At 42.1% G+C, this 13,736-nt stretch overlaps 1 protein-coding gene across 3 annotated transcripts in view; it reads left to right on the top strand.

Moving 5' to 3' along the window:
• The window catches only part of pld1b (phospholipase D1b), a 62,674-nt gene that overhangs the window by 43,082 nt on the left and 5,856 nt on the right, over positions 1 to 13,736 (top strand). For 2 of the 3 annotated variants that reach the window (XM_080418168.1, XM_080418169.1), the window contains exons 15-23: positions 79 to 292; positions 5,362 to 5,490; positions 6,256 to 6,374; positions 7,109 to 7,222; positions 7,541 to 7,651; positions 8,232 to 8,320; positions 9,479 to 9,592; positions 10,101 to 10,150; positions 13,003 to 13,137. In XM_080418168.1, coding sequence (XP_080274294.1) covers positions 79 to 292; positions 5,362 to 5,490; positions 6,256 to 6,374; positions 7,109 to 7,222; positions 7,541 to 7,651; positions 8,232 to 8,320; positions 9,479 to 9,592; positions 10,101 to 10,150; positions 13,003 to 13,137 — 1,075 coding nt within the window. The remainder of the gene's footprint in view (positions 1 to 78; positions 293 to 5,361; positions 5,491 to 6,255; positions 6,375 to 7,108; positions 7,223 to 7,540; positions 7,652 to 8,231; positions 8,321 to 9,478; positions 9,593 to 10,100; positions 10,151 to 13,002; positions 13,138 to 13,736) is intronic. The other variant, XM_080418170.1, reaches the window with a different exon arrangement.

Below are 13,736 nucleotides of genomic sequence, written 5' to 3'. Positions count from 1 at the left end.
GTGGCCTGAAAAGACCCCTCATGTACATGTAGTGAGTGACAGTCACAGAGAAATAATAATGAAGGGTGTCTGATCCAGCAGGCTGAAGCTTCGTCTTCCAACATGGCCGCCGCTCCCTCCAACGGATCGGCGGTTGCCCAGAGCAATGGGAAGGCCGTCTCCACGGTGACGGACTCGGTGGACCAGCCCAGGTTGAAAGGTCAGGGAAGGACGAGGAGGAAGTTCAGCATCAAGAGACACCTGCAGAAACACGGCCTGGCACCTGCTGACAACACTGACGGCGCTGCAGAGAGTGAGTGTATAATGTACTGTACACACAGTACAAAAAAATGGATTTGATTTTTTTTATGTTAATTTGTCATTTTGTATTCATTTTTATTTTATAGTTTTTTTTACTTTAATTTGTGTATTTGGCCCATTCATGTGTCTCTAATGGGGATCCTTTAATTAACATAAACATAAACATAAACACACACACGCACACATAAATGGGTAATGGACCATTGCTAACCTCTTGTTTGCTTATCGCTCAGTGTTTCACCAACTGAGATCATATACAGTATATGTGCACCCTATAGAGAAACTCACGTGTTGGCAAACTCCGCGCACCTTTGTAAACGTCTCTGTTTGCTGAACACTGATCATCGTTAGCTGGGTAAACATCATTAATCTTTGGCAGACAGATTTCGCCAGAGAAAGGCTGGCCCTCCCTGCTGCCAAGTACAGTATATGTTTTATTGGTAAGTTCAATCATTGCACAATGCACACAAAATGCATACAAAACATACAAAAATAGTGCAAATTCTCTCATCTGAGACACAAGGTTATTATAATATTTTTCATTCGTTTTTTTACTTTTTGTTTCGGTTTAGTTTTGATTCGTTTTTTTATGGTTTTGCTAGTTTTGTTTAGTTGAAATGTTTTGGATAAGGGTTAGTTTTAGTTCATTTTGTCATTAGTTTTAGTGTTATTTTCAGTTTTGTATTATGTGGTAGTCAGGGCAGATATTCAAAAGGCTTCGAAAAATAGTGAAAATATCTGGTCGATGATTTCTGCCCATTTTTGACAACAGAGCTTAAAACTGGCACAGCTAAAATATTGGAATGCAATTTTTCATATCCAACAAAATACAAATTGTATGTATGAAATATTGACAAAGACTAAAACTAAGGACATTTTCTCTATGATTTTAGTCATAGTTTGTTTTTGTAAGCACACAAAACAGTATTAGTTAGTTATCATTTTTATTTCAGTTATTTCTAGTTTTCATTATTTCGTTAGTTTTAGTTATAATAACCCTGGTGAGAGAACACACTACACAAAGGATAAAGGTTGGCTGGATATGAAGTGTGGTTAAAGGGATAGTTCACCCAAAACATAACTTTTTTTCTATCGATTAGTCACCCCATGGAGACTTGAATTCATGGATGGGTGACCTATCGATAGAAAAATTTTTATTTTGTGGGTGAACTATCCCTAAGGTATACTAGTTTAAATGTATGAACGTATACTCTGTTTAGGTTGGTCCAGCAGCGCCACCAGCCAACACAATGTCATACCCATTAGGCTGGAAGTGCTGAAAATGACCCATGACCAGTCTCAGACTGGTGAGTCCAGGCTGCTGATTGGGCGATGGGGCCTCGATGTTGCTCTGTTGTCAGACTCCATCTCCCAGCATGCTTTGCGGTGGTTTTGACCTCTTTTTGGCTCGTTGCAACGTGACACCCTGTGTGACCTTTTATATGACCTCTGTGAACCCAGAGGGTGAAAGGTCAAGTTGTTACTAGGGGTGCAACAGTTAATCGAACTAATCAAAATACCAGAAATAGACGATCTACAGTACAAGGTCACGATTAGATTGGCTGTTTTGTTGTACGCTGAAGTATAAAATAGGGCTTAAGTGGTTATTCTGACTAATCAGTCTATTATAAATAAAACTATAGTTTTTCACATTGATGCACAATCAACGTGCCAATTATACTATTTTACAATTGTGATGTGGGCATCACAAACGGATGTCACATTTGTGGGCAAACTATGACATCCCGACGATTTGATTGGCTGAATTGGGTCGCAAACGTAACATCTGTTACTTGGTGAAACAAATGTTATAAAAGTGACATCTGGATTTGATTGGCCAAACTTTGCGGCACATAGTGCTCTCTGTGCTACTGGATTTTCTAGTAAACCTAGAAAATGTAGTAATCTATTACATCTAGCCTAATAATAAAAATCTAGTAATAACAAAATGCGCTCCTTGAGTATTTGGAAAAAGTAAAAAGTAAAAGATAGAATAATTGCTAATAAAATAATCGATAGTTGCAGCCCTAGTTGTGTCAGCTGGCCCGTCTGCCTGCAAACATATGAGTGTCTCTCTTTTCTGCATAATCTACTGGTGGATTATGTGATTTGGACTGATTCATGCATTCACAGTCATCACTCTGCGTGTTCTGTTGAATTGCACAGGCGTGACCTGCATTAGTCCTGCATGTTTAAAAAAACTCCCATCTTGTCCAAAACAACAACAGCTTTTTGTTTCCATGGTCATAACAACAGCATGGCAAATTCCTGGAATTGCCAAAATGACCTGGGGGTTTCAAACTTTTTCATGACAGACCCTCAAATTGACTTTCATTAGGTCACGGGTCCCTCTGTGCAGAAATATGTGGATGATATACTTGGATACATTGTTGTGTATGTAAGGATCCGATCAGAACTGTAGTCCAACCAAGAGTGGCTGGCTTTCTGTTTAACTCTTTGACTGCCAATGGCGAGATTTATCGTCATATTTTGCACCTCCAATGACGAGAATGACGAGATTTTGTGTTTTCAGTGGTTTTACGATTGAGGGCGCCTGTGAATGATCCCAGGATCACCAAGAATAGTACACCCAGAAATCACATGATCACAACAAAATCAAGCTGGTTTCGTTCAGTATTATAGGATTTATAAGATGTCAAATTCTCTCCGCTTTCTGTTGTTTTCGGCGAAAAAAGCCACATTCAACTGCCCATAACTATGCAACGGATTATCCCGACGACACGCTTTTTTTCCTCCCCGATCCTCTGAGACCCCCGTACGGGTAATGAGGCTATGGCCGGGTGGATTGCTGTGAGATTTTAATAGTCTATGATTTTTCAAAGGTTAGTAAAAACGCTTGGAATCGCTGGCAGTGGCTTGACACTTTTCTGAAAAACTGGCAGTTAAAGAGTTAACAGGTTAAAAGGCAATCTTGGGGGTGCCATGCCATTAGTCCTTCTGCCCATTGTTCCGAAGTACCATTGGTCCGACAGCCCCCATTACAATTAACCCTATCCTCACACTAACCTAACATTTGTCGGACTAATGGAATATTGGCATATTGGGCTAATGGGCAGCCCCCCTCCTTAGGGCATTGTCTGGTGAGAGTGTGATCTGGAGTATCTCTGGGTAAGAAGCTCTGGTGAAGACATCTCTTCAGATTCTTATTGCAGTATAAATGCGTCCTCCAGATAAAGCACCCAATCCTTTGTAACAGAGGTTTAAATGAAATTGTTTATACGGTATATGTCATAATTGCATAGTGGTAATATTGAAACATATTGTTGGGATAGTCACTCATAACTTTTTTGTATTGAAGTAATTTCAAGTAAATTGAATGATAGCTTGTTTTAGCTTTTTACCCCTTTTTCTCCCCAATTAAGTCGTTATGCCAATTAATTCCCTCCCGACCCACATGTGTGTGTTGTCACTGCTGTTGCAGCACGTATTCTGTTGAATACGTGCTGTGACAAATATCACCCTCCCCGGGCCGGCTTCCCTCCCCTGAACACGGGCCAATCGTTCGTATATAGATGCTCAACAAAAAACCGGATGCGCCGCGGTGGATTCGAACCCACAGCCTCCGTGGTGGTGTGCAGGCATTATAGTTTAATTATATAGTTCCTCCTTTTGGCTGGGGACCCACTGGAACCCCATCATGGACCCCTGGGGGTCCCCGCCGGGCCCCACTTTGAAAACTACTGGTCAAAACGATACACTTGTTTCTGCAAGCCTTACTTTGATTTGTTCAGAAACACTGCAGTTGACATTGTAACACTTGTGACACTCCAGTCAGTTGAGCCTCTGGTGGCTCAAGCAGTTCCTGTGATAACCACAGTATTGTATGCTCCGTGGTTTGAATTCCGGCACAGGACGCGTGTCACCTCACCTATTAGGCTGGCACCTCCCCCTTCCCCCTTGTAGGGTGATAAAATCTGTGAAACCTCTTACATGTGATGCAACCTGATTTCAATCAGTTGGCGTCAGTTGAAAAGGGGGAAGAAAGAACGTTATGGTGAAGGTTTGGTTCAGGTTTTATCATCTCTATTTTAGGACGTTTATTATTGCTTCCAAAGACCACAGAGGGCCCTGCTGTTTTTCACAATCTGCTGTAACTTGTAATCAAGGTCCTTCACCACACACACACACACACACACACACACACACACACACACACACACACACACACACACACACACACACACACACACACACACACACACACACACACACACACACACACACACACACACTATTTTTATAGACATACACCAACAGGAGTTCTGGAGAGTAGGCTCCAGAGGGGTGTGTTTGTGTGCACACGTGTGTGAGTGTGGGAAGGGGGTTTATAAAGATCATATAAAACGCTAGTGCGTATAATCAAGCACTGCTGTTGAGGGGACCCTGGAACAACCACCCAACCCCATACGATTAGCAAGCCAGGCTGGGCCCCTACGCATCAGCACCATGCCCTGTATCTGTAACCTTTACTGCTGTGCTGTCTCTGGCGCCTGAACCCCCCCCCCACAGAGATCAATAATGTGTCGGCTGTCTTGTTTTTGAGATAATTGAACAGATTGCATTCTGTTGCTTAAAATTGTTTGAATGCCGTATGCTGTTTTTAATCCTACTGTATGTAAAGCACTTTGTAAGCTCTCTCTGTGAGTGCTATATAAATAAAAATGTACTTGCTATTGGCCAGTGGCTCTAACGTCATGAAGCTCTATCTTGGAGAAACTGGTCTTACAGCACCTTGATTCACCTTGTGTCTTGTGTCTTGTCTGACTGCCTGAATTCTACGTCTGCTCTAAAGTCTTCAATCATTTTGGTGATGTTTACAAGTTACTCAGACAGAGTACTCTGATATGCACTGCCTGGAACCCTTTGCACTCTTGTTTTGCCGTGGTCTGCCTCCTAGTGCTCGTTTTGTGCATGACAAGAGGAAACACGCATTGACTGCACAGTACGCTGTCTCTGAGATGAAGCTCATATTTGTGTTTCGCAACTAAATGTATTAATTGGCTTCCAAAATTAACACGTGTGCATGTGTGTGTGTGTTAGGGAGTGACTCTGTACGTAGTCTAAACACTGGAGTTGGAGAGCTGGTTGGGGACACACGGTTCTGGCATGGGAAGGACTACTGTAACTTTGTCCACAAAGACTGGATACAACTGGACAAACCCTTCGATGGTGAGGATAGTCACCCCACCCCCCCCTCTCTCTCTCCATGTCTCTCTGTGCCTCTCTCTCTCTCTCTCTCTCTGTCAGTCTGTCTGTCACTTTCTCTGTCTACATATCTTAAACTGTCTGTTATGACTCTCTATACAGTATGTGTCTCTATTCAACTCTTCATCTTTCTTTCACTTTATTTTCAAGAATCAAGAATCAAGAGGGTTTATTTGTCACTATTCATACAGGTACAAGCAGCCAAATGCAAGTGTGGTAAGGTCTGCAGTGCAAATGCTGTGCAACATCAACATACAGTAACAACAATAAAGCTAAGATAACAAGACAAGAGAAGCCCCTTGAAAATGACTAGAGCAGCAGCAGCAACATCAACAATAACAATACCAATACAAGTAATGTGCAAAAGGCATAACCAATATACTATAGTATCAATAGCATTAGCAACATCAACATAGCAACAATAAAAATATTGTTTTCTGCTTTCAGATCTCTCTCTCTCTCTCTCTCTGTCTCTCTCTCTCTCTCTCTCTCTCTCTCTCTCTCTCTCTCTCTCTCTCTCTCTCTGTGTCTGACTCATCTCTGTTGGCAAAGGTCACCCTCATCCACTTTGCAGACAGTCTTATTGATTGACTTGCCTCCTGTCTCCTCTCTTTCTTTTCTTTTGTACCTCTCTCTCTTTCTCTCTAAAAACACACCACACTGTAGCGCACACACCTGCCGTACCTGATCTACATATACTAACTACTACTACTGTTCCTGTCATTGTAGATTTTATCGACAGGCATACAACTCCCAGAATGCCTTGGCATGACATTTCCTCAGTGGTTCACGGGAAGGCGGCGCGGGACGTGGCCAGACACTTCATCCAACGCTGGAACTTCACAAAGGTCAGGGGTCAAACCCTGGTTTTGTCAAACAAAATGGATTAGCCATCCAGATCTAATAATGAAATATTGACGAAAACAGTGTTCCCACGATATGCTGCTATTTGTTGTGTTTTTAACCGTTTCCTATGTGCTGTTCACATTGTTGTTAGAGGTTCTATGATGATTGTAGTTGATTCGAAATAACTCATGAAGTTGCAACAGTGTTTTCAATTAATGCAGTTACTGGGCTGAAGGTTGAAGGGCTTTCCAATTAGGCTACCGGTATGTGTAATAATTTGTGACGGTTTCATAGCAGTTCATTCAGCTGTTGGAAATTCCGTTATTCAGCACAACACATTACACTCCATTTTTTTTTGCCGCTACATTTTCTATTTGTCACTACTTTATATATTGCACAGGAACTTGACAAACACTTTCACACGCCCAATATGCCGTGTCACAGATCCACAAAGGTATCCAGGTATCCACCTGTAAACTTAATTAAGTAAATTTATCTCAGTCTTGTTTTATGCTTGAGACTTTCCTGAACAAGGTATTCTGGTTTTCAGCAGAGAATACCAGCACCACAGATTATAGGAGTTTGTATGACAGAGGAAATCCTTTCTACTTTTAACACAAAGAAATAATGAGAACGGTTGTGTCAACAAGTACTTGTACACCTTTATCAAGGTACACGGTAAAATGAACAGTGTAATTATTTTACCATCCTGTGTTCTCTGTCTTTTCACCACCAGATAATGAAACCCAAGTACCGCTCTCTGTCTTACCCCTACCTGCTGCCTAAGTCCCACACCACCGCTGGAGAGCTGCCATACCAAGTCCCCAACTGTACGCAAGCCAAAGTCCAGGTATGATGAGCTCCTGCACTGTACTATATCATGTATGTGTAGAACAAACACTAATAAGGGTTCGCTTACAAATGTAGTTTAACCTGTTGGATATACTGTATGCATGGAATAATCAATGGGGGAGCCGGTCATTATTGTGAAATAAACCCTGACAGGGTGATTAGCCCCCGACGTGAAGCGGAGGGGTCTTTATCGGTAATTAATTAATTTATGCCAGCCAGGTGATGCATGCCGTGCAACACGGTCGTGCAAGCCTTATTCATTCTTTCTCTCTAACTGTCTGTCTCTCTGTCTGTCTGTCTCTCTCTTTCTCTCTAGATCCTGCGTTCATCATGTGACTGGTCAGCAGGTATAAAGTACCACGAGGAGTCCATCCACAACGCCTACGTTGATGTAATCAAAAACAGCCAGCACTTCATCTACATAGAGGTAGCGCTATATGCAACCCGCAAGCACTGCACAGTGCACACTGATGTTCTGAAGTCAAATGTTTTATTCTCTATTTCACTTGGAGTATTATTACAACTATTAGTTTGAGATTAAGATTTTAATTTAACTTTGAAGGCATCCGATAGCCCCACCTCCAATTATACAAATAGCAGTGGAGACATATTGTTTGCTGATTGACTCAACTCTTGATAGAAAGACCAAACATTAGACAGATAAATTAACAGATAAACCATCTTTTAATTATATTTGCTGTATTTTGTGGTTGTAATATGCTTGTTTATGTTGGTAATGGACTAGAGCAAATCAGATTGATTTATGATGGGGTATGGGCTAACACTTTTACCAGTCAATCTATTTTGGACCATAAGTCAAATTTATTCAGTATATTTAAAAAGAAAAACTGTATTAGACCTTTAATAAATGATTATATTCATCTTAATTGTAATAGCATTTTCTAATTAAAACATGATATTTGTTTCCTCAAGGATGTATAGTAACAGCAGAGCACACAGCTACCTCTGTATGGGTCATTAGACTGACATGTGTTTTCCTCTTTCAGAATCAGTTTTTCATCAGCTGTGCCGATAACAGACACGTCTTCAACAAAATAGGAGACACTATAGCTGAACGCATCATCAGAGCATTCAGGTACAACACGCACACACTCTGTAAATGTACAGTGTTGTCAAAGAACTGCACTGTTTGCTCTGCCTTATCTTTTAATGATTTATTACGGAAGTGCACGAGGAACACACACACAAAGCTTTGACACTGATGGATGCATTCCTGTTCGATCCAGAATGTTTCCTAAAAGACTAATATTTTCTCAAGTTGTAAAGTCGTCTGGTGAGGTTGTTTGACTTGGACGGGTACAAGAGCTATTAGAATATCTGACTTTTAAAGGCAAACACTCTGTGTCTCTCTCTGTTTCTCTATCCTCTCGTCTTTCACTCTCTTGTTCCGTTGTCAAGGGCCTTATCAGATGAAAGTGTGTAAACAGAGATATATATTTACTTAAGGATGGATAAGATGGACTGAAGCGTACACACTTACTCAGAGACACCCCCCCCCCCCCACACACACACACACACACCCCCAGTGGTCACACCCAAGAACCACTCTACAACAATTCACAAGCACAACACGCATACTATACAGGCCTCTGCACTAGGGATGGCGAAATGGAGACATTTTATTAACCAGTTACCGTTAGGCCTTACCGATTAATTAATCGATAACCGTTAAGGAAAATCTTGTGTAAAAAAAAAAGACGATTTTTAAGGGCCAAAATACATTTTATTTTGAAGGGCCAAGTCTATACAGTTTGTTTTGTGTCTCCAGCAGAGTTTCTAGTGTCTCTATCTCTCTCTGGAAGCGGTTGCACATGAACTCTGCAGCCGCACTGAGGCGCTCCAACACAAACAATACCAATACAAAGACGAGGAAGAAGAAGAATAAAGTGGAAGTCACGTGTGGTTGCAGGTGTAGACTTGGCCAAAAAACTATTAAAAACAAATGTGGCCCTAAATTTTTTATTTTGTATTTTAATCGTTAGTATTAACCGGTTGCCGATTTCTTAACAGTTAGCGGTTATCGGTTGGCCATCCCTACTCTGCACACACGCGCACACACACACACACACACGCGCGTGCGCACACACAGTTAGTTCAGTGTTAATTTATCCATTTGCATGTCTGAGAGTGTACAAGTGGAACCAAACCCCCCAACAACTAAACATGTCATTACATTGTAACCAGTGTACTAACCACATCATGTAACACGTGTCGTTGTAACTTGTGTCTGCAGGGAAGGGACGAAGTACCGCGTGTACGTGGTGACTCCTTTACTTCCTGGGTTTGAGGGAAACATTAACACCGGAGGAGGCAGCGCCATCCAGGCCGTCATGCACTTCAACTACAGGTGTGCGTGTGTGCGCGTGTGTGTGTGTGTGTGTGTGTGTGTGTGTGTGTGTGTGTGTGTGTGTGTGTGTGTGTGTGTGTGTGTGTGTGTGTGTGTGTGTGTGTGTGTGTGTGTGTGTGTGTGTGTGTGTGGTCCACCTGCTATTCCAATGTGTTTGAGTTCTAAGTTAAAAGGAAGAAGATTTAGCTGCACTGTTTACCTAGTATAGATAGCAGCTCTTAACTGAGAAGTGTGTGTGTGTGTGTGTGTGTGTGTCAACATTCAGTTAATTTTCAACCCTCCCTATGTGAACACACACATACAAAGGCTTGCATTGTTATGAATGGCAGTTCAACCTGTCTTGCATACCGTAGCACATAGAGGATTATATCCGTTAAAGTAAAATACACTGCAATATGACTGTCAGGATTTAGTCATAAACTAAAATCATTGATGGTGATGAAATAACGATGAAATAATGGTTGATGACTTAATTCATTGAATAATTTTAATGTGTGTCTCTTCGTAGGACTATGATCAGAGGGGACTGCTCCATCATATCCCAGTTGAAGAGAGAAAGTAAGTCTACTGTACTTCTTAGAGAAGCTGGTGACCAAAGTGTCGGCGTTTCAAAACCTAAAATCTAGGCCGGTGAATGAGGCCCATGTACAGTTGAAGCACCCTTGGCGCTCAGTAGCCAGCAGTAGCAGATTGGCGTTCGAATTGTCAGATGCCAGGTTTCAAGAGAGTGAACCCGGACGTTAGTCATAAAAGAGCAAATCAGCCGTGGGTAAATAAAGGTTTAAACAGATCCTGTATTTTCTGTGTAGCTGCTGGTTGACGCATCGCTGCTGACAGCCACTTTGTTTTCTAAGCCATGGCCTTGAACCTGCAGGGACACCCTCTGCACACCAGTGCCAAAGTAGAGCTGCAACTATCGATTATCTCTCAGCTTTTCTACCGTTGTGTCTTTCCTACGCTGTCTCCCTCACAGCTTTCTGTCTCTCCTACATTGTCTCCCTCTCAACTTTCTCAACTCTCCTACTGTCTGTCTCTCCTACGCTGTCTCCCTCACTGTTTTCCTACTGTCTGTCTCTCCTACATTGTCTCCCTCTCAACTTTCCTACTGTCTGTCTCTCCTATATTGTCTCCCTCTCAACTTACCTACTGTCTGTCTCTTTCTCACTGTTTCCCTCTCAGGTTTCCTACTGTCTTTCATGTGTGTGTCCAGTTTTCTTTCAGAGGGAGAAAATAACTTCAAACCCTTCACCATCTTAGAAATTAACACAAACACACATGAAAGCACCCATATAGAATAACAGCTGAGCACCACCAGAACCATTACAGCTGGACCGGTTTAGAATTACACGCAGGACTGTAGCTCTCTCTGTCATTGGTGGTGTGGTCTTCTTGATGCAGTCTCAGCAGGGAGGCGTCGTGGTTGGGATGGTTTGGAATGTCCCGTCACTGATGGGTCACAGGTTCAGTTCTGGCAAATGGACACCTTTTCTCTCATTTCTCTTTCTGTCTGTGTCTCTCACAATGTATCCCTCGCTTATGAAGCATCGCGTAAGTTCATGCAGGACACAGGAGTCATTCTCGTCCCCCCAAAGCTGTAATCGGCTGTCAATCTGCTGACTGAATTGTGTTTCAGCCACGCTTTTCTACACATCGATCACAGCTCATTCTCACACCAAGGCGATCCATTTAAATATGTCTCACACTGGATCTCTGTTATTCCATTACTGCCACACACGCTGCTGCTGGAAGAGCTTTCATGGCCCAAAAATTCAACTGAAAATGTTAAAATGAAATTCAATGTTATGCATGGCTCTAAGTCTTACTTTGGGCCTGCTTGTGTTGACCCATAGAGGTTTCTGCATTGCGTTCCCTGATTTAGCTTAGCATGCTGCTTTGCTAATTCAGGGGACATCTTAACTCATTCAGTGCCATTGATGTGTTTGACGTGTTTTGTTTTTGTTTAAACGTCCAGAACCAGAGATTTATATTTACTACTGTAAATATAGTAAATAACTGTAAATAACATCATGGCTTCATTTCGTGCCTCAGAACCTCTCAGAGTCTCTCTGCTCTCAACTCTCAGTCTCAGTAAAGCACAAACACATGAAGACAGTCTTATGATAACTCCAACAAGCTTTTAACTCCCTGCAAGATGCACTCATCGCACTTAAACTAGTCCTGAACTCAAGCAAAACCAAATTTATGCTATTTTCAACATCACATTGCTGAGCTCACCACCAAATTAAGACAAAAAATTGGATTTCTTTACAGAAACAAAGTCAGCTTCCCGATGATCTGCAGGAAAAGGATCGTTGAAGCTGTATTTATGTCAGTATTGGATTACGGTGATGTAATTTATAGAAATGCTGCTCCTACTACCCTTTTACCCCTAGACACAGTTTATCACTCAGCACTTAGATTCATTACTGGTGAAAGCTACAGCACCCATCATTGTACCCTTTACGACAGGGTAGGTTGGTCCTCCCTCTCTGAGAGAAGAGATAGGCACTGGTATCAGTTTATTTTTAAGGCTATCGATGGGAAGGTTCCACCCTACCTTACATTACTATTAGAATGGAAAGAAGCACTTACCAGACCCGCTCAAGTGACTGGCTTACACTTGAGGTTCCACCTGTTCAGTCTGAACTGGGGAAATCTGCTTTCTGCTTTGATTTCATGGAACACTCTACAACTCACGCTAAAAATTAATGCCCCAATATCCTATGGTCAATTTAATCACCTGCTCTTAAATCTCCCTACCTCAACATGTAATTGTTTTTAACTTACAAATGTTCTGTTATGGTTTATTTTGTTGTTTCTGTGTTTTATACCTGTATGTGCCTTAATTGTAGATATTTTGTGTATGTAATCTCGTCAGCATTGCAAATGAGGGTAAACCTCAATGCTCTTTTCGAGAATAAATAAAGGTTTCAATCAAATAAACTACACCGGCCTGCTCGGGAACGATGCAAGTCGGAAACAATGCCCATTGGTAACGCATGCCTCTCCGGTTATGCAGTAGCCGTCAGAGTACCCGCTGTACCCGTCTGTCTGTCTGTCTGTGTCCCCTTTATGCCCATATGGATTTCTCTATATCGGTCAGTCTGTCTGTTTGTGTGACTTTTATGCCCATAAAATGAGTATAAGGGGTTCTGTGTCAGCCATGCCCAAATATGGAGTCCAGGCCAGTCTATGATGTCAGTACTATGACGTTGTATTGATAAATGTTTTTGGGGCGATAAATATCACTGTCGCACATCACTCTTCTCGGGTCCACCACACGCCGAGTTGAAGTCGATCGGTTGGGCGGTTCTCAAGATGCGTAGTAGACGGACGAACGGACATGCACACAGAGATTCTTTGAATTTATAGATAAGACACCTCTCTCTCTCTCTCTCTGTCTCTCTCAGTGGGAGACACGTGGATGAACTACATCTCGATTGCCGGGCTGCGAACCCATGCTGAGCTGGAGGGAAAGCTGGTGACGGAGCTCATCTACGTCCACAGCAAGATGCTCATCGCAGACGACAACACCGTCATCATCGGTACGTGGGCCATCTGTTGTAAGATGGAGGGGTGTAACAAGTAATCGAACTAATAGATTTAATCGATTATGAAAAAAATTAATTAATAATTGATTTGGGGTGAGGGGGGTATTTCCACCCTCACCCCCCTCCTTTTTCCTTTTTTAAATTCAGTCGTAAAGGTTTTCCAAAATATCGAAAATAACAGATCTACAAACTACAAACTGTCTACAAACATGTTCGCTATTTTTGCTTGACACCTTTGTATGACAAAGTACAAAACAGGGCTTAAGCGGTTAATAACACACTTCTTGATTATTCAATTAATTGAAAAAGTAATAGATAGAATAATTGATAGTTTGATAGTAGATACAGGTCATACACAGAGCCTCTGAAGATGGAATAGGGGCGGCAGTGGCTCAGGAGGTAGAGCGGCTGCTTGGGAAATGGAAGGTTCCCGTTTTCCCGGCTTCCCCTGAGTTGGTGTCGGAAGTGTCCTTGAGCCCCTGTCACTGAACCGATGAGCAGGTTGGTGCCTTGCATGGTTTCCTCTGCCATCGGTGTGTGAATTTATACAGCAAATAGCTAGGGGAATAGATCTATGAAGTAAATCTTCAAAG

The sequence above is a fragment of the Gymnoscopelus braueri genome, assembly GCF_963280865.1.
Source record: "Gymnoscopelus braueri genome assembly, chromosome: 21".
Lineage (NCBI taxonomy): Eukaryota > Metazoa > Chordata > Actinopteri > Myctophiformes > Myctophidae > Gymnoscopelus > Gymnoscopelus braueri.
This window is presented reverse-complemented; position numbering and strand designations above follow the sequence as displayed.